This window comes from Acartia tonsa, chromosome 7 (assembly GCF_053477335.1).
Source record: "Acartia tonsa isolate MP-2025a chromosome 7, ASM5347733v1, whole genome shotgun sequence".
NCBI classification, from domain to species: Eukaryota; Metazoa; Arthropoda; class Copepoda; order Calanoida; family Acartiidae; genus Acartia; species Acartia tonsa.
Genome location: NC_137266.1, coordinates 9,283,934 through 9,304,984, shown reverse-complemented (window position 1 = coordinate 9,304,984; position 21,051 = coordinate 9,283,934). Strand labels below are relative to the sequence as shown.

The following is a 21,051-nucleotide window of genomic DNA, read 5'->3' as shown; positions in this document are numbered from 1 at the left end:
AAATAGTATTATCTAGAAATGAAATGTGGCCTAACTTTTAAGACTATTTAAACATCCATTTAATACAACTCAAAACATGTAGTAATACAACTTTTTTTGCAAATATTCTATTCTTAGATTTCATATTAAAATAAAACTCTAGTTTGCCGTATATTATATGAATCATCAAATATGTTCATAATAAGATTGTTCTTTGAAAATTTGTAATCTTTAAATTTTGATAGTACAATATTTTAAGATATTATATTAAAATTACATATTCAGCATATCTCTGTTTTAATTTACAAGAAACCCTTTCAATTATGTATTATTTATATATGCATGTACTAACAGAGTATGCAAGTACTGATATTTGTACATAGTGTTATTATATGATATCAATTTTATGATGTTATATTATTGTATTTTATTTCTAAAACTGACATGTCCCCTTAACCCTTAACGGTCGGGGGGGGGGGGGGGGGAGGGCGTTGAACGCCCCCCCCATCCGGTTATTTCTTTCTCATTTTCTGTGTGTGAAAGATAAAGAGCCCAAACTGCGTGACTTTTTAAGTATGGGTATGACACATAACTGAGAGTTGGAATTTTTTGAATATCTCCATCCTGGCGGGCACAGGATGCCAGCAAACCTGGCAGGGTGATCCAGGTAAAGAGCAAAAATATTTTTTTGACTTAAACAAAGCATTTTATCTTACTAAAATACTAAAATATCCTCTAGTAGTACATTCTCATATGAAATACAGGTGTCGATTTCAGGTTCCAGGTATGATCCTGCAGGTCCTGATCCTCCTGGTCTCCAGAAATCTTTAAAAGGCTCCTGTGACCGCAATTTTTGACTTAGAGACTTCAAATTTTAAACTTAAGCTTTCCTTACATAACGTATTAAAATTTCCCGCCGATCGCCGACTGCGGCGGCTGGCAGCTGCAAAGTACAGCTGCGGCCGCTGAAATTTATGTTTTGATATTTCTAATATAAAATTTACATAAAGATAAACATTTTCTGTAAAAACATTGTTCTGCTAGCTTCAAAAATAAGAAAATTACAGCCGTTTGAAATTTTTCAGTAAAAAAGGACCTGAAAACAAAGGTTGTTAAATAAAGGGGTGAAGGAAGCAAAAATTAACTTTGACTCACTTAAGGTCGGAAATTCATTATTAAACAGGGGACTTGCACAACAATTTTTAGCCCTCTAGCTCTAATAGGAACTTAGATAATAGGGGAGGAGGGCCTTTAACGCCCCCCCCCCCCCGACTGATTAAGGTGCGGCAAGGGGCCCGACTGTAAAGGGTTAAGCTTAGTTTTGAAATTTGATTTTAGGTTATTTTCTAGAAGGAGTAATTTTTTTCCCATTGGGAAATGATTTAAACCAGAAAAATCAATCTTTTGCTTCACTCCATTCGTTAAGTTGTTAAGTTTGGTAACAGGTCTCATGTCTTGTGCCTAATTACATGATTATACTCTTTGACACATCAAATAAGTTACTTGGCCCCTCTTTTATCCTACTGTACTGTGTCCTGTAAAGTTTTACAGGGATGGACAGGACAAAAGCAAATAAATGTATCTTTATTTCTTAATTCTACCCAATTTCCGACAACGAACAACTCTGGCCGCAGCGCTCGGCTCCCTAGCCTGCCTAGCCGCAGCGCTCGGCCCCTTTGCCTGCCTAGCCGCAGCGCTCGGCCCCCTTGCCTGCCTAGCCGCAGCGCTCGGCCCCCTTGCCTGCCTAGCCGCAGCGCTCGGCTCCCTAGCCTATAACCTAACCTAACCTAAAATAGTTGTTCGTCGTCGGGGGGGAGGGGTACTCAAATTTTCAAAATTAAAAAAGAGGAGAACGCCGAAATTTGTTTTAAACGTTTGATCACTTGAAGCAATGAAGCAACCAATCAAAATTAACTAAAGTCCCCAAAGTTGTTTAACCAATGAATAAGAAAACGTTTTTAAAAAAACTTTGGAGACTAGTGTAATTAACAGCCTATTGTCCCCTCTGTCTCTGAACTTGATGTGCCTAATTAATGTCCTATCAAATTTTATGCTCCTGCCAAACTGTTACTAGCCTAGCTGCTGCCAAACTGTTACCAGCCTAGCTGCTGCCAGCAAACAATAAACTTTTACTTTTGATTTTGTTAATTTTGTTATTCTAATCCGGAGCTGTACTGATTACAAAGTAGAGTTGGGAAGTATGAGAAAATGGAGAGAGAGAGAGAGAGAGAGAGAGAAATGAAGATGAAAGAGTGAGAAAGAGAGAGCAAGAGAAAAAAGAGTTTAAATAATATGTCAACACAATAAATCCCACATATAATTAATAATAATTTTTAGGTTACTTTTAATTTAGAAAAAAAACAGAACAATATTATACTTAAGTTTTCAACCAATCAAAACAGAAATAATATAATAAATTTAAAAAGTTGACTTTTTTATTTTGAGTTTATGATAATAATTTTTGTAAGCTGGGGGATTACAATTTCAGTTTTTTCTTTTTAACTCATTCTTACTGAGATAAAAAAGTATATGTTGCAAAGGTATAAAAAATTTAAAATTTAAAAAAAAAAGTTTGCTAAATTATAATTTTTACATTGTATGGTAATCTTTGTAGTGAAACTAATTAAGCAACCAAAGTCTGGATTTACCAAGCAAATTTTTGTTGGAAATACACTTTTTCTCAGAACTCAACCTTTTTATGTTAAACTTTACAAACTCTTGATTTAAATTATGTAAAGTCATGTACCCCATACCATACCACTTGTAATACTTTCATTTAAAATGCTTTATAAACTGTTAATTTTAATAAAAATCAAGACTTATTGTTTAAGAAACATTTTGTTTTTTTTGAGTAGCTTTTCTTTAACAAATATGTTGCTGAGGAAAACTAGGGTAAACTTAGTTTAATTTAATTATAATAAAGAATATTGGGAAAACAAGACATAGTTTGCATCATAACTTTCAAGGAAGATTTTAGAATTAGGTTTATGAATAGTTATTTATTGCATCGTATTAGAAATAGCTTTTCACGGATACAAAATGAAAAATTAAAAGATTAAAATTAGATTTGTTATCCTTGAGAGATGAAGACCTGACAAATTAACCTTGTATTAATTTTATGACTTTTATTTTAATATTAGTAGAAAATTGTCTCCTATATGATAATATACATAATTTTTAAGTATGGATGAGAACCAGTTTCGATACGGCGGATATGTATCAGTTTTGAAACCATACTGGAAAAGAATAAATTATCATTCGAAAAAATTTGCAGAAAAATGACCACTATATCTGATACCTATGTTACCCTAAATAATGGGCAGAAAATGCCAGTTTTGGGTCTTGGTACCTGGAACTCTAAACCTGGAGAGGTCCAGGCAGCAGTAGAAGCTGCTATTAAGGTAAAACAAATTTACCTTACCTTACCTTGTAAGAGCGGGATTCTCTTAGATTTTTAAGTGACCATCTAGAGAATCCAGAGCATCATCCGCTTGTAATGGGATGCATTACTCCCAAGGATATTTTAGGTTAAAAGTAACATGAAACTGAAAACATCCATCAGAAAACAAACCCTTTCATTGCACGACCTTTAACTGAGACGTCCTAATTGTGCATGGTAATGAGTTGCGCCTGCTTTAACTATTTCTAACCTTCCACCTCACATAGGTGCAGTAAGATACTAAGAACCATCTTCAATGTTTTAGTTATGACGCAGTGTCATGCCCAGATTAGAATCTATTACCTCTCTGACAATGAGCGAATGTGCTAAGTGTTTAGTTATGGTCACGGGTCAAAACAAATGTTAGTCAATCTGTAATATGGATTTTAGTGATAAGACCATGACAATATACATACATGACAATTCTAATTATAATAATTTCAATTGTATTATGTTATAATGCACATGAATAACTTATTTTTACTATTCCCATTAAGTGTGGCTTAAAAATGAAATCATATCCTTATATAAATATAAACGTTTTCTCTTGTACAATGAAGCTTACCATATGTCCAGGAAAGGTTTAGAACTATTTTGGAGGAGGGAACGTTACTGCTTACCTCTAAAAAGAAATTACTCTAAAAAATACTACCCCATACAAAAAAAGATATTTTCTACTTTTACCTAGGGGCGTAGCCATTAGGTATTTTATAATGCGCGCACATACAGAACTTTTTTTCACTATTCTTATTAAGTGTGGATACAGACACATTGACTGCGCATATTGCTATGGCAATGAGAAAGAGGTTGGAGAAGGTATCAAGGCTGCAGGAGTTGAGAGGTCTCAACTTTTCATCACAAGCAAGCTTTGGAATAATAAGCATCATCCAGAGGTATGTCTTATGTTTATCTAAAAAATTTCAGAAATGTAGACATGGTTAAAATTTTAAAGTATGTTTCTAAAATGTAAGTACATGGTGTTTGTAATCTATAAATGGAATCTAAAAAAAATGTATAATTTATCTTCACCATGAATTCATACATGGATTGGACGTTCAAGCAAAATGATTTTTTGGGGTGGGGTATTTGCACCCTTCTGTAAATAGCCTATAACCTTTATATAACCTAACAAAAGGAAAAAATCTGACATTTGGAAATTTGGACTTTGCTAATCAACTATAAAACTTATACATAGTAAGACTAGGAATTTCTTCTTGCAGGACGTAGAAGCTGCCTGTCGCCAGTCTCTGACGGATTTAGGAGTTGAATACCTGGATCTCTACTTGATTCATTGGCCTATTGCTTTCCAGGAATGCAATCCTTAAACTATTTATAAACATTAGTATAGTATTGGACTGGTTAGATATATAGATAAGAATATGAAGAGATATTCTTTATTAATAATTTTACTCTATTTATTGCTTTCTAAGAAACCTTATTTGATCTTTCATCTATTTTATATAATTTAAATATAGGTTACACCTTTGAGACAACTAGGGGCAATTGAGGTGGTTAGAGGGAAGTCAGCCAATCTAACTTTAAAGCAAGAAAAAGTTGCTCCACAGATTATGACGTCATACGATAGAATAGCCAATGAGAAGCCAATATACACCAATGGTAAAATTTATGCTGGCCTCTCATTGGGTATCCTATCGTATGTTGTCATAATATGTGGAGCCACTTTTTCTTGCTTCCAACTTTTTCATTTTTAGTTTTGAAAAAAAGGTAAAATTATAATTTTTCAGCAAAGGGGGGGGGGGGGGATTCCTCCCTCAAATTAGTTACAAAACTTCCTAGGGCCTATGAGAAGCTACATTGTTTAAGAGAACCATATAAGTTCAGATTCTTTAGAAACACCGATAGACATCCTGTTACTCTAAAATAAGGATAAGTGTATCCATAATGGATCGCACATCTATTCTAATACGTGCATCCTTGTTCCTTGTTTTTTTTGGTTATTCTAGCTTCTAAAAGATCCAAAAATATTAAAATAGATTATCTTATCTAATAAATAAAATTAAAAATTGAACTAAAAGGATTGAATTCAGAGAGGAGAGGAACGATTTCCCAGGAACTATTAGATATTCATTTATATATAACTAGTGGCTTCGCCCCTAGCCTCTAGGGGCTTTGCCCCAAGAGGTATAATTACATCTTCTATTACCTACCCAGCTGAAAATGCGAATGGATCTCAAATTTTTGTAAATAACTGGCGAATTCGCACAATTCGTAAAAATTCGTAAAATTCGTAAAAATTCGTAAAATTCGTAAAAATTCGTAAAAATTCGTAAAAATTCGTAAAAATTCGTAAAATTCGTAAAAATTCGTAAAATTCGTAAAAATTCGTAAAAATAAAATAAAATAAAAAAGTAGGGGGGCATTTTTTGTTTTTTGGGGGGTTGGGGATGTCCCACCCCCCAAGAAAATAGCTTAAAACCACCACAGGACTAATAGGTAAATACCCTGAAGAGTAGAATCCGATTGGTTTAGTGGTTACAGACGGACGGACGGACAGACATCAAGCTACTTTGTATTATAGATATATTCTTGAAGATCCGCATATTTATGAAATTGTATACTCATTAATGTAATATAATAGAGGGAGCATAAGGTATATGAAAATTGCCACATGGAAATATAAACACAGCAGCATAAACACAAAAGAACAGTAGGCAATTTGCTAGCATACGAAAAGGGTCTCCACCACTTGGGCCAGGTAGTTGTCGGGGTTATAGATCTATACTTATACACCATAAACGTCCATTTACAATTATAGAGTTGCTACGCTTTCTAAATCGTACCTAACTATTTTAGAAATCATTCTGCAAAGTTTGAAATCGATAGGACAATTCTAATATGCTTAAATCAACAAAAAAAGCTATCCGTTACGGACGGACGTACGGACCGACCCTAATTATAGAAAAGCTTCGCATTTAAAAAGCTCTCCAGTAAATTGTACAGATATATCAGATAACTAAGTATTAAATAATATTTAGATTATATAAGAAGTTCATTTAATCACAAGTGCGTTCTAAAATAAATTATTTTTTTTGTTAACAGCAATAAAAAGGATTCCTTTTCTAATGAATTCTTGTACGTGACATTGTTAACATTTATGTTCAAGGATTTTTTACTCAAAGTTTAAAATAAACAAGGATGACAACATCCATAAAAGCAAAGCACTGAAACGATAGGACAAACGGACATTAAAACTTGTATAGTGTCAGAACTGAATAATCAAAATATAAATGTATAAGAGTCGAAGCAAAATTGTAAGTAAAATTGTTGAAAAAAATGATTGATATAGAATAATGTTTATGGACATACTAACATTTTTAGGACTTGATTATAGAGTTGTTTCGCTTATAATATTGTACTTTGTTGTCTAAGGAATCAGTATACCAAAAAGTAAAAAGTAAAAAAAACATGTTTAAAATGGACGTACGGACATTCTGGTAATGATTATAGAGTTGCTACGCTTTCTAAATCGTACCTAACTACTACAGGAATCACCATGCAAAGTTTGAAGTCAATAGGACAATTCTAACATGCCTAAATTAACGAAAAAAGCTATCCGTTACGGACGGACGTACGGACGGACCGACCCTAATTATAGAAAAGCTTCGCTTTAAAAAAAAGTGTAAACGGGGATTTCCCACAAAGAACCGGTTGAACACAGAGAACAAACCCCCAAATTGTGACTTAAATTTAAAATAATGGGGGGCGGGGTAGTTTTTTTCCATCATATAACCCCTGCTGGTTGGGGGGGAGGGGGGGGGGGGGGTTGCTACCCCTGAAGGCCCCAGACTTGCGGTACCATTACCCTTACGGAGGCACCCAGTCCTCGTCATAACCTAAACTAATCATACCTAAAATAATTAACAAATTCCCTATACCCTTTATTTTACAAATATGATAGTGGGGGAGGAATCACGTAATTTGTGAGATTAATCCTCTATTCTTAAATAGCTGTATGTTAAAATATTTGTGTGGCCAATGATCTTGTAACTAGCTTCACTTTAGGCTTGTGAATCTTCTTTTAGATAAAATTAAGACCAACTAACATTTATAAGTAGATTTATAACTTAATCCATCTTGTATTTTCTAACCTTTTAGTTGTTAATCATTGTATTGTGCAATAGCTTGCAGCAATAAAATAGTTGCTACAAGTTATTCTTCAACTATTTACAGTTCAAAATCTTTTTAAGGATAAATATAAAGATCCTAAAGACCAAAAATGTTTTTGATTGTAGTAACATTAAAGACTAAAATAAGAAAATGATTAATTTATGAAAACTTAAGATGTCTTTCAATGAAGGGGCAATGCTCCATTTATTTAGAATACCTTCAATCTTTTTTTTTAAATGTGATAGGAAATATTCACATAAATTTCTGCAATCTTTTTGAATAGCAGCAAAAAAAATAAGTGTTTTGGACAGACGGACATTTATAATTACAGAGTAGCATTGTTAGTAATTAACAATGTTCCCTGTTCAAAAGTATTTAGAGTTCAAATTCTTTTACACAAAGTTTTCAAAGTACCAGGACTAACCAACAAGATAAAAGCTCTTTAAAATCTTTTTGTCAAAATAAATTGAGCTCGATTTTTCTCATTTTTACCAAGGAAGGAACATTTCCTCCTAGTACATTTATAGAGTTATTGATTTAAATGCATTTTCTTTCTGCTTTTACTATAGATCAATTAAGGGATGTTCCCGTATCGCTTCGAAACCGATTATTAACCAGTGGATCAGAACCGGTTCTCAGCTTCACTGAAAAATTATATCTAGCAACATCTTATATCCAGTTTTCTACAAATAAAAAAAAATTATTGTAAGTTTTATTTTTGGCTGTTCTTCATTACAGTGAAACTTCTTATAAGTTCTGGGAAGGTTTATAACTATTTAGGGGAGTGTATCTCCAACCTCCAACAAATCTTCAACAAATTGAAAATATGGGGGAGGGTCGACTTCTTACCGAACACCTTAAGTTCCCCTAGAGGCTTCAAAGGGCGCATCCACAAGTACAAGATATTAGAATAGCTTGTTCAAGTTAGAAAAAAAGAAAAATAATATATATTAAACATAAAATCTAATGTGACATTAAGGGATGTTGACACTCTAGAATCCAATTTATGTGTAAGATGATGACATAAGTTGATGTAAAGAAAATATTGGCCATATCAATAAAGATGCTTCGGTATATTTAACTTTTTCTAAAGTTATACTATTTTAATCCTTCTTTTTTTCTTTTTCTATTTATCTCCTACTTTTTTGTTTTAGTTGTATTACATTTTTCTTTTTAGTAAAACTAAAAATGATTATCGTACAGAGTCAAACCCCTTCATAAGATCATAAGACAATTTAAAGTAATATCATTTGAAATTTAGCCACATTGGATAACATGTACCAAAAGTTATCATGTCTTATTTCATATTTTACATTATCTATTGTCTATTAAATGGCAAACAAACCAAAGACACTAATATTCATGCAACCAACACTTTCTTTGAAAAACTTCTCATACATTTCATACCTATTCCTAACAGAAATACTTTTAAAATCTTAAATATAACCAAACCATTCATTCAACCTATACTTAATTTAATTAATCTATTTTATATTATTCACCAATTTAATTAATATCTACTAATCTAACAGAAATGCTGATGGAAATCTAATCTATGATTCTACTCTCCATCCAACCTATACCTGGCTTGCTATGGAAAAACTGGTTAAAAAGGTTGCAAATTTAAAATGTATTATTTTTAATCACTACTATGGCAAGGACTCAATAAAGAATGAGCTATCACCCCATCATTTAGTCCGTTGGGAAAAAGGGGTATGTAATCCTTGCCATAGTAGTGATTTTTTTTATATTAGAGAGTTTTCCTTTTCTTTCTTCTAGTTACCATTTCTCTCCCTAACAGAATTTGAATTTTAATTAAAAATTTGAAAATATTCCAAAAAAAATTGAAAAATCTTCCAATTAATACCCTCGGGGAAAGAAATTAATCTTTCTTACTACAGATTTAGGGGGTGTTTATATGGGAATGATACTTTTAGAACATGTAAATCCATGCTAAATTCTCTTCCTTAAATTTACTTAATAAATTAAAAGTATGGGTTTGTTTTATAATGTTTTTTAAAAAAAAATAATTCATTTGTAAATTGAGCAATCCTTTGATTTAGCATAAGCTCGGATTAGAGATCTTTGAATTTTAATAATTCTAAAATGATTTCTTTATTTCTGCCATGATCATTAAATTAATGTATACTGGTTTTTATGTCAAGGCTTCTTCATGATAATCATTGTAAAAATAAAAGTAGATTGAGAGGGTAATTTTTTGCGTATTTTCCATAAAATTGTGTGTTAGCAATTAGTCAAATTGTTCTTAATAATGACCAAATGTATAATATATATATATATATATGTACGAAATGTTCATAATTAAAAACAGTTTGACTCATTTTATAGAAATCCTATTTGTTTTATTAAACAACATTACAATGTTTTAGGGGTTAGTTCGTTCCATTGGTGTCTCGAACTTTAACAGCAAACAAGTGGCTGATATTTGTGAAAAGGGATCCATTACTCCAGTTATGAATCAGGTATTTATCTAATGGCCTATCTTTTTTTTATCTATCTACCAATCTTTCTATTTATCTCCTAATCTCTTTCTATTTGTGAAAAGAAAATCATCACTACATGAATCAGGTATCTATCTATAGGTCTATTTTTCTATTAATCAAACTATTTATCCATTTGTCTATATTTTTATTTGTTAAAAGAAAACCATTACTATAGTTATGAATCAGGTATCTATCTATAGGTCTATTTTTCTATTAATCAAACTATTTATCCATTTGTCTATATTTTTATTTGTTAAAAGAAAACCATCACTACAGTTATGAATCAGGTATTTATCTATAGGTCTATTTTTCTATTAATAAAACTATTTATCCATTTGTCTATATATTGTTTGTTAAAAGAAAACCATTTTTACAGTTATGAATCAGGTATCTATCTATAGGACTATTTTTCTAATTATCAAATTATCAATCTATTTGTCTATATTTTTATTTGTTAAAAGAAAACCATCACTACAGCTATGAATCAGGTATCTATCTATAGGTCTATTTTCTATTAATCAAACTATTTATCCATTTGTGTTTATTTTTATTTGTTAAAAGAAAACTATTTTTACAGTTATGAATGAGGTATCTATCCATAGGCCTATCTTTCCATACTCACATAAACGACCCCTTAAATAGTTGATGTAAATATTATTTTTTTCTCCCTGAGGTAGTCATTTTTTTCCCTGAGGTATCATTTTTTCCTCTGAGGTATCATTTTTACCCCTAAGGTAGTTATTTTTTCCCCCCGAGCATGGCAACCTGTGAACAGAATCTCAGTTCTGCACCACAAGCCTTGCACGACTGAAGTTCCCAAGTCTATACAGTCATATTTATATAAAATTCTGAGAAAATATTTTTAGAAGATTTTTAAATTTTTTTTTGAAGATTTAAAATTTTTTTTGAAAATTTTTGAACTTTTATTAATTACTCAAAGAAAGCATAATTACGTCGGGGAAAAAATGTTTTTGTTTAAATGAGAATGATATTTCTATCCAGTTTTTGTTTAGGAATGAATATTTTTCGTGAATAAATGATGAGCTATTGCTCCATCATTTATTCCCTCGGGCAAAAAATATTCATTCCTAAACAAAAAACTGGATAGGAATACCCCATTTATCTATTTATCACTCCAGTTATGAATCAGGTATTCATTTATCTATAAAAATGTAAAAAAAACATACATTTACAATCTCCCTCAAAAAAATATCCCTATAAGAATCTTAAAAATTTACCTATATGTCAAAGATATCTCGGACAGACATCAATTAACTGATTTATACCCCTAATTCTATAATTAGAATGTAGCTGGACAAAGTGTTAAAAAAAGAACGTAAATTTATTAGAAAAGTTTTTGTTCAATTAAAAATAACATCGCAATATTCTTGTTTTGTTTGATTCCATTGTATTAGAGATTTTTATAATCAATATTTTAGTGGAACGTATAGTATAATGCAGGGCTCGGCAGCCTTACATCAGGCGCAAGTAGGCTTCAGAGAAATCAACTTTTTACAAGTTTTAAAATCTACTGAACGTTTAAACATGGCCTAAATATGACAATCCACTTTTGCAAAAAAAATTTCAAGACATCCAAACGGGATTTAATTTAAGGCTTAGTCGTAGCTGACGCGCGGCTGCCGAGCCCTGATATTATGAGACTCTTATTATTTCTTGGTTGACATGATAATCAGTAGGATGAAGTTAATTAATAATGGCAACAGTTTACTATAATTGTATGTTTGGGTACAGGTTGAAACATTTTCAATCTACCAATCTACCTTTGGTAAATGTTTCCTTGTTTCCCCAACTTTTAAAGCAAAAGACTTTTACTTTTGATTATTTAAGGCACCGCGATTCTGCAATTAAATTCAACTTTCTGTAAAATTTGGATATTTTTGTGGAGTAATGTTTGCGTAAAGCTTTTTCTGGAACTAAGGGAAAATGGGTAATAAGAGGGGGAGGGGAATAGGATAAGGGAGGAAAAGAGATTGTGGATTGTGGGGAAATTATGAAACTTTCACTTTTAATTGTTTGTCATAATCCTGATCCATTGTCCATAATTAAAAAAATAATATGTAATTTAGAATTTAGCAAAGCTGTTGATTATCAATCGAAGTATTTTTAAAAATTATGTTTACTGTTTATTTATTTCGAAACAGATTTTAATTGATATAAAATTATGCTACAATTCACCACTTGCTAATCCTCTAAAAAAGTGCTAATTTTCATATTTATGTTCATTCAGCATCTAATTAGAAATTAAATTTTTATTCAAATTTAAAATTAAATTTTTGTGTTTGAAACTCGTAATTATATTTACCTTCATAAAGTTTATAATGTTTTATCAATACAACTACACGACAGTACAGGTTGGATGTATCTTAAGTCATAAGACAATGGTCGATAAGTTGATGTACATCCCCAATGATAATACACAAAATTATCCCTTCTGTTGATTACAATAGATGTTCAAACGTTTAGACACTCAAATTTATTAATCAACCAATCAAAATTCAATAAAAGATACACAAAGTAGTTAAGCCAACAAATATGAAAACTTTATCATAAAACTTTGGGGACTAGTGTAATAAACAGCTCAATGTCTCCTTCCTCCCAGGGATGTTTGTCTGATTGTTTGTATGTATTATTTTACTTTTAAAAAAATAATATTGTTTTACATTTTAATGAATCTTCATATAAATCATTTATAAATTTATTAAGGATTATTAAAAAAATCACCAATTCATTCAAAAATAATGAATTTATTTTATTATTATATTTTTAAAAAGTAATAGTAATTTCAAAGTAGAAGCTTATCTATAGGTTCAATATTTGTTAAGATCTTAAGCTTCATAAAAATAAACCTTACTACTCTATATGATAGTAAAACATGAAATATGAGCAGTAAAATATAAACACTGATATTTTCAACTCATCAGTACACAGGCAAATTAGTAAACTTTATTATTTTGTTTCATTTTATATTCATGTACAAATGTGTAAGTTTTTTTTTGGAGTATGTTTGTAACTAAATTAGATTTAATACTCTAAAATATCATTAAATAAATTGTTGTATTCGGCTATTGAAACAGATATAAAAAAAAAACAGACAGTAATCAATTCAATCATTAAAGTGTGTTACCTTTTTTTATGTTTTATTATTATTTGGCCACAACTTGGTAAAAAATGCTCGCAAAACAGACCTTTTTCAACTAAAGATACTCAAATGGTTCCTTTACAAGCCCAATCAATCAGTTTTAAGATATCTTTATATTTCAAGAATAATTGATGAAAATACTAAAAAACAGCAAATTTGGGTGTTACCTTTTATATGCACAGATACCATAAAATCAACAGAAAAAATACTTATTTTTACTTTTCTGTCATTTTTAAAGTTTGATTCTGTTAAATTGGCTATTCTTTAAGGGATTTATGCATTGAAATATACTGAAACATAATATTGGGCAGAAATTAATGTATTTAAAAGAAAGAAAATTTTGAAAATAAGAAATTCGACCTCTGTCACTTCAGAGGACAGCTGCCAACCTCCAGTTGACAGGATATAGTTAAATACTTGTTAGCAATAATAATTAGCATAAAAAATAAAAGAAAATGTTTTTTAATATGGCAAAAAAATGATAATCTAAATCTTAATTTTGGGGATGATGATCTGAAGGAGGCTCTTACTGGTGGTGATGATGACCCAGATGGTATCCAAGTACATGAGCGTTATGACAACTCATCTATTGAACTATGGTCCAATTTTTGTATTTGTAGCAGCCTCCAATTAAAAGCTGTAACAAGAAATATAACCATCTTTTAAAAACTACTACAATTTCCTTATGAATTGGAGAATTTAATAACCATGATTGTATGTTTTGGGATTTCTCTTGATTGGAGAATGCTACAAATACAAAAATCGGACCATAGTTTATTAGATAAGTTGTCATAATGCTCATGTATTTGGATACCATCTGGGTCATCATCACCAACAGCAAGAGCGTCTTTAAGATCATCATCCCCAAAATTAAGATTTAGATTATTATTTTTTTGCCATATTAAAAAACTTTTTGTTTTACTTTTTGGGCCAATTATTATTGCTAACAAGTATTTAACTATATCCTGTCAACTGGAGGTTGGCAGCTGTCCTCTGAAGTGATAGAGGTCGAATTTCTTATTTTCAAAATTTTCTTTTTTTTAAATACATTAATTTCTGCCCAGTAATTTGTTTCAGTATTATCAATGCATAAATCCCTTCAAGAATAGCCAATTTAACAGAATAAAACTTTAAAAATGACAGAAAGTAAAAATAAGTATTTTTTCTGTTGGTTTTATGGTATCTGTGCATATAAAAGGTAACACCCAAATTTGCCGTTTTTTAGTATTTTCATCAATTTTCCTTGAAATATAAAGATATCTTAAAACTGATTGATTGGGCTTGTAAAGGAACCAGTTGGGTATTTTCAGTCGAAAAAGGTCTGATTTGTGAGCATTTTTGACCAAGTTGTGGCCAAATAATAATAAAACATAAAAAAAGGTAACACACTTTATATACAACTAGCAGCTATGCCCCTAGAGGCCTTTAGGGGCCCTTGAGGCTGTGCGAGGAGAAAGAGGAAGTTGCCCCCCCCCCGGCCCCACTTTTAATTGCAGGTTTAAAAAAGAACTGGCGCTGACTAATAGGAATTAATTATGTTTTTAGAGGATTCCTATTGGAGGGGTGGGGCTGTACAGTCCCCTAAAATAGCTATAAACCTTCCAAATATCTATTAGAAGCCTAATACTATATCTGTTTAGAGGTTAGCGAAATTCTTCAGTACAGACTGACAGACACAAACAGAGATTCTGTTACTTTTATATAGGGATTTGTATGGTTTACTTACAAATATTTTGTAAAATTAAACAAAATATTAATCTATTCTAATCTTGAAAACAAAGATTTTTTATTTCTGACTTTTCAGTCAACAAAACCACTGAACCGCAAGGTCCACTAAACTCTGATTTTTCATGAATTATACAGCATTTGAATATACAAAATGCTTCCAGGAAATATTTCTTTCTGATCTTGACGAACAAAGAATTTTTAAATTACACAAAAGTTGTGTTCAAAGGCTTAGTTTTTATCTATTCCTTTATGCATTATCTAACTTTTCTAATGAAATAAAGCTACTCATTTATCTAAGAACAAAAGTAAGGCTTGCCAAATTTTTTTTATATGACTTTTTACTTATAATTAAATGGTCATGAACTGAAGGCAGAAGATAAGCTAATACATAACTTTAAGATTTATTATATTGTCGGCTTTATTTCATTGTTGACCCCTCCTTGTTTCAATTATGTAAATTTTCTTTTTATCATTGAGGAGAGCTAAAAGAAAAATTCATTGGATGCATTTTTTACTTTGATGATTAAAAAGTTGGATTCTTTTATTCATTAAATATATCTCAAGGAGTATCAATTCAAAGTCCATAAAAAAATCCGACTGTAGATTTTTTACGTTTAAAATATTTGAAACATTTTTTTCTTCTTCAAAATTCGGTTATAATCCCCCCTAGCCGCAGCGCTCGGCCACATGGCCCCCTAGCCGCAGCGCTCAGGCCCCTGGCCTGTTTAGCGGCAGCACTCGCCCACCTAGCCTGTCTAGTTACGGGCGCTCGGACCTCTAGCCATATAACCTAACCCAAACTTTTCTAGAGTTAAAAAATCAATTCCAGATTATTCCATTAGAATAAAGTTATCTTATATTTATTTCCAGTTTACAATCCGAATGTAGCTCTCAGCCTTTAAGTATTTGTTCTAAAGTTTTTTTTTCACTAAGAATACACATATTTTTATTTCAAATTCAATTATTTAAAGGTTTGTTCTACCTTTGTATGATGAGGTAAGGTAATAGGAATTATGACATTAAGTTATCGCATCCTGTTATAGACAGGTTTCCGCGGATATCGAAAGGACAACTAATAAGATTAAAGCCAGAGCCTTCGCCCCCCCCCCCTGACCTAATAAAACTGCTTTTAATTTTATGAAATCTATTTTAATTTTCGTGGAAAATTGTTTGCACTATTCATTATTTTTTCGTATGGCTGTTTTTAAAGCCATACAGGAAATTGGATTGGTAGCCTATGATTTTCTTGAATTAATTATTATTAGTCGATATTAATAATATTTGAAATAATTAAAATTTGTATTCTAATATTTGTAGTGAAAGTTTCTTGTTAATAATTCCTGGCAAAAGTTTTCAGACTTAAGAATTGACGTCACGTTTAGAATGTTGGTCTTTTAGGACAATGTAGTAACATTTTTCCTTAATTTTTTTTTGTTTATCAACCATAACCTAAAAATCTTCAATCATTTTTATTCAATCCCTTTTTATTTTTTTTAAAAAGATTGTTATAAAATAAGCTTTTTTGTAGTGAAGCTACTCTATAATTTACTTTATCTGTCAGTCTGTAAAGCAATGCGGGACATGTGATATTTAGGATAGACGAATTATTTGCTTGTGTGAAGATTCCCTTTTACCACTGAGCATCCAATAAATAATTTACTATATTCTTCATTTAAACAAATGCACTTTAAATCTCTTTGTATGCATTCCCACCGATGATTTTTTGCTTTACTTCTTATGGATGTTGTCATTCTTGTTGTTAATTTGAATATTTTTGTAAATAGCGGGAAATTTATTAAGACTCTGCCTAATCTTCAGTGGAATCACTTTCAAAAATATAGACAGTAGAACATTGTCAAAACACAGACTTAGCTGAAAAATAATCAAACCATTTAACATGTCTATCAATTGCATTTTAAAGATTTTAGACTTATTAATACTGCTTTGTACTGTCCTAAAAGGTTTACCTTACTGAGAAGGAAAGATAATTTAGCAAAGTTTGTAATATGTATACACAAATTTAATTTTCCAATGACATTTGATCCTGAATAACTTTTTAAGTTGACAGGGTTGTCTGCAAATTTCAGAATCTCACAAGATTTATAAAATCATTGTGACGCATTTTAAAAAATCTTCCAATTTTAGATACCAAAATCCTAATGTTTGTTTCATAAAATGCAAATATGAAACAACCTTTGAAGTTGTGTAACTTTTATTCTATACTAAGATTTTTTAGTTCAGAAAACAATTCATATTATCTTAAATCTTCAACAAAAACAGAATATGAAATCATCTAATTGATTGATTGATTGGTTATAATTTCTTAGTATTTGGGTCTAGCACATTATGAACTGAACCACAAGATCACTTCACCCCAGCTGAGTATTCAATTATTTGTTTAGGTTGAATGTCATCCATACTTGAATCAATCCAAGCTGAAGAAATTCTGTGAAGACAGGAATGTTGAAAAATACTTGTTAGTAGCAAAGCTACGCTATAATTCTTCTATAATCTATAATTCTTTGCCAGTTCGTCCGTCAGTCCGTGGCGCTATGGGGAAAACGTGATTTTTTCGGCTTCTATTCAAGATAGACAGCTGAAATTCCTATGACATACGTCCATCTAATCTATACATTGTTTTGTCCTTCTGTCCGTTATTTGGGGTGCTAGATTTTTAAGTTTTCGTGATTTTAAAAGTTGCTTGATTTTAAAGATTTATTGATTTCCATATTTTATCAAGTTTAATGTTTATTGTATGACACAGCCTCTAGTGGGGACATAATAATAAGAGGAGAAATCAAGAAAAGTTGCACATTGCACAAATTTCTTAAAGTAGTATTTGGAAATAGAATACGTGGACATTGTGCTAGAGGGATTTTCGTCGCCAATTTAGTTTGCTAATATAGTCCTTAGATGTTGGTCAATATACGTTCCTCCATGGACCGGGGAGAGGATGGGGTAAGTCGGGGCTTGGGGGTATTGTTATATCAGCTAGCTGGGAGAAACATTTGATCAGGGTTTTCATAGAATCTCTCTTAATATCCACGCATTTTTCATCCATTCTGTAGATCAATGTAAATGTAGATGAAGTAGCATATGGAGTAAATATATAGAAAAACCAAACATGTAAATCTTTTGATATTTTTTACAACACTCACTGTAGAAAAGTAATGCTGACCGCCTATTCCCCGCTTGGCTCTCCCGACCGCCCCTGGGCCAAACCTGAGGATGAAAAGCTACTGGATAATCCTAAACTTGTTGCTATGGCCCAAAAATATAACAAGTCAAGTGCACAAGTTCTGATCAGATGGCAGGTAAAAATTTTGTGATATTTAATTTTTTTTCATAGCTTTCCTCACTACCTGATTGTTTACTACCTATTAGAGTATTGCTACTAGGGTGCCCTTAGATCTAAAGCTATTAGAGTGTATGTTATATATTACTCCCTTAACGTCTTTAATTACTTGTTTTTCAAAATCGAATATTACCTTTTTAGTGGATGCTGATTTGATTTTGTAGATTTTTATTCGACTTTGTTTTCGAGGAAGTAAATACAAAATATATATTATCAAGATATTATATCTGAATCATCTCTCTTTCCTTATATGAATAAAATGAACGTTATTCAATTTAAGTCAAATTATATAAACAGATACGCATTTATGACAGTTTTCGGTCTTGTTTCTTCTGTATTGATAACACAATCTTAACAGAACTTTTCTTTTCAATTTAGATTCAAGGAGGAGTAGCTGTGATTCCAAAGTCAGTTACACCCTCCCGCATCCAGGAGAATGCAGATGTATTTGACTTTGTCCTTTCTGATCAGGAATGATACTTTTGATAATCAAAAAGATATTTGTAAAAGTAAAGTTTTCTATAATTAGGGTGGGTCCATCCATATGTCTGCCTGTCCGTAACGGTTAGCTTTTTTAGTTGATTTAGGCATGTTAGAATTGTCCTATCGATATCAAACTGTGCATGATGACTCCTTTGATAGTAAGGTACAAATTAGAAAGCATAGAGACTCTATATTTGTTTCCAGAAAGTCCATTAAGATTAAATATATACAGAAAGAAAATTTGTAAATAGTATATAAAAGCGCATTTATATAACTATCTAGATTTGAAAATGAACAAATTTAAATTTATGTTAAATTTGAATTGTTTAGTCACAAAATCTAGTCGCAATCATATACTATACAACTAGCAGCCTCTAGTTTTGGTACCCTTGTAGGAAAGGGATTTCTCTTAGAAGGGTGGTGGTAAACTCCCCCCAAATAGTTAAAAACCTTCCCAGTGTAAAGCTACTGTGTAAAGGAGAACAATATCGGTTGAACACTGAGCCCTTGGTACAGACAAACAGACAGACAGAGATCCTTTACCTTATTAATTATGAAGATATAATAGAGGCTTTATGTGGAGCCAATATTAAAAAAATATAAATATCATTTTATGACAGGAAATGGAGGAGATTAATAGTTTCGACTGCAATGGTCGTCTCATTGTTCCTATGGTGGATGGAAAGTTTAGGGATGGTGCTCATCCACATTTCCCATTCCACATTGAATTTTAATTATTCTTTGGATCAACTGCAGTTCACGGTGAAATGTTCCAGGTAACAAATATATAAAAAAAATCTATAAACTTTTAAGGCTTCTAACGGCCAAGATGTTGAACGTATAGATTTTGCTCACACCAAATTTAATCAACAAAAGAATGCCTACAAATAAACTAGAATTGTTATAAATTAATAATGCACATCTATCAAGTAATGCTTATAAATGCGCAAAAGGTGCGTTTTTTTTATTCAGTGAAGCTTTCCATGTTTTTGGAACATGGCTATTTTAGATTATTTTTTATGTGGTCTAAAAAGGTATGCGAACGTAATATGTTCGTTTAGCCGTTTGGCAGCTAGCAGCCTTTGAAAATCATAGAGTTTTGGAGGCATTCGTTACCTTACCAGGAACATTTTACCGTGAACAGCAGTTGACCCAATTCTTTTGATGATATACCTATAGTTGCAAATATTTCCTTAATAAATTGAAAATCTATATGAATTCATCATATTTTTGTTATCTTATAACAATAAAAGATCAAATATTATCATGCATGTTTTTCAATTTCTTTGACCATAAATAAATTCTTTAATTTTGTTTAAAGAACCTCTTTTGTGCATTAACCCTTAACAGTCGGGCCCCTTGCTGCACCTTAATCGGTCGGGGGGCGGGGGGGGGGGTTCAACGCCCCCCCCTTTTATTAGGGTTAAACAATTTTGTGCAAGTCCCCTGCATGATAATGAATTTCCGACCCTAAGTCAATTTTCGCTTCCTTCACCCTTTTATTTAACGACCTTTGTTTTTAGGTTATTTTTTACTTAAAATTTTCAAACGGCTGTAATTTTCTTATATTTGAAGAACAATTGAAGAACAATTATTTTGCAGAAAATGTTTATCTTTATGTAAATTTTATATTAGAAATATCAAAATATAAATTTCAGCGGCCGAAGCTGTACTTGGCAGCTGCCAGCCGCCGCAGTCGGCGGTCGGCAAGAAAACGGCGGCGGATCTTTATGAAATTTTAATACGTTATGTAGACATGTAAGAAAAGCTTAAGTTTAAAATTTGAAGTCTCTAAGTAAAAATTTGCGGCCACAGAAGACTTTTATAGATTTCTGTTGACCTGGAGGATCATACCTGGAACCTGAAATTGACTTGAACACCTGTATTTCATTTGAGAATGTATTTTAGTAAGATAAAATGCTTTGTATAAGTAAAACAAATATTTTTGCTCCTTACCTGGATGACCCTGCCAGGTTTGCTGCCATCCTGTGCCCGCCAGGATGGAGATATTCAAAAAATTCCAACTCTCAGTTATGTGTCGTACCTATACTTAAAAAGTAACGCAGTTTGGGCTCTTTATCCGTTAGGGGTTAAGATTCATTTAAAATGTGCAAACACAATAGCAAAATATCAATATAAGTTGATGAAAAAATACATACTCAACAATCAAATTATAATGATTGTTATTAGTGATTATCACATTAACACATTGACAACATCAACTGATATGTCTATAATGCTTCCAAAATAGAGTAGGACAAAATGATATATCAGT

At 31.5% G+C, this 21,051-nt stretch overlaps 1 protein-coding gene across 1 annotated transcript; it reads left to right on the top strand.

Moving 5' to 3' along the window:
* Positions 1–3,218: 3,218 nt before the first annotated feature.
* On the top strand, positions 3,219–20,009 carry LOC145324781 (aldo-keto reductase family 1 member A1-A-like). Its single transcript, XM_080167413.1, has 10 exons — positions 3,219–3,380; positions 4,174–4,311; positions 4,639–4,728; positions 5,467–5,489; positions 9,079–9,160; positions 9,937–10,029; positions 17,341–17,396; positions 18,102–18,252; positions 18,672–18,767; positions 19,400–20,009. Exons 1-10 carry the CDS (start codon positions 3,258–3,260, stop codon positions 19,508–19,510), a joined length of 963 nt encoding a protein of 320 aa, XP_080023539.1. The 5' UTR covers positions 3,219–3,257; the 3' UTR covers positions 19,511–20,009.
* The last annotated feature ends 1,042 nt before the right edge of the window (positions 20,010–21,051 follow it).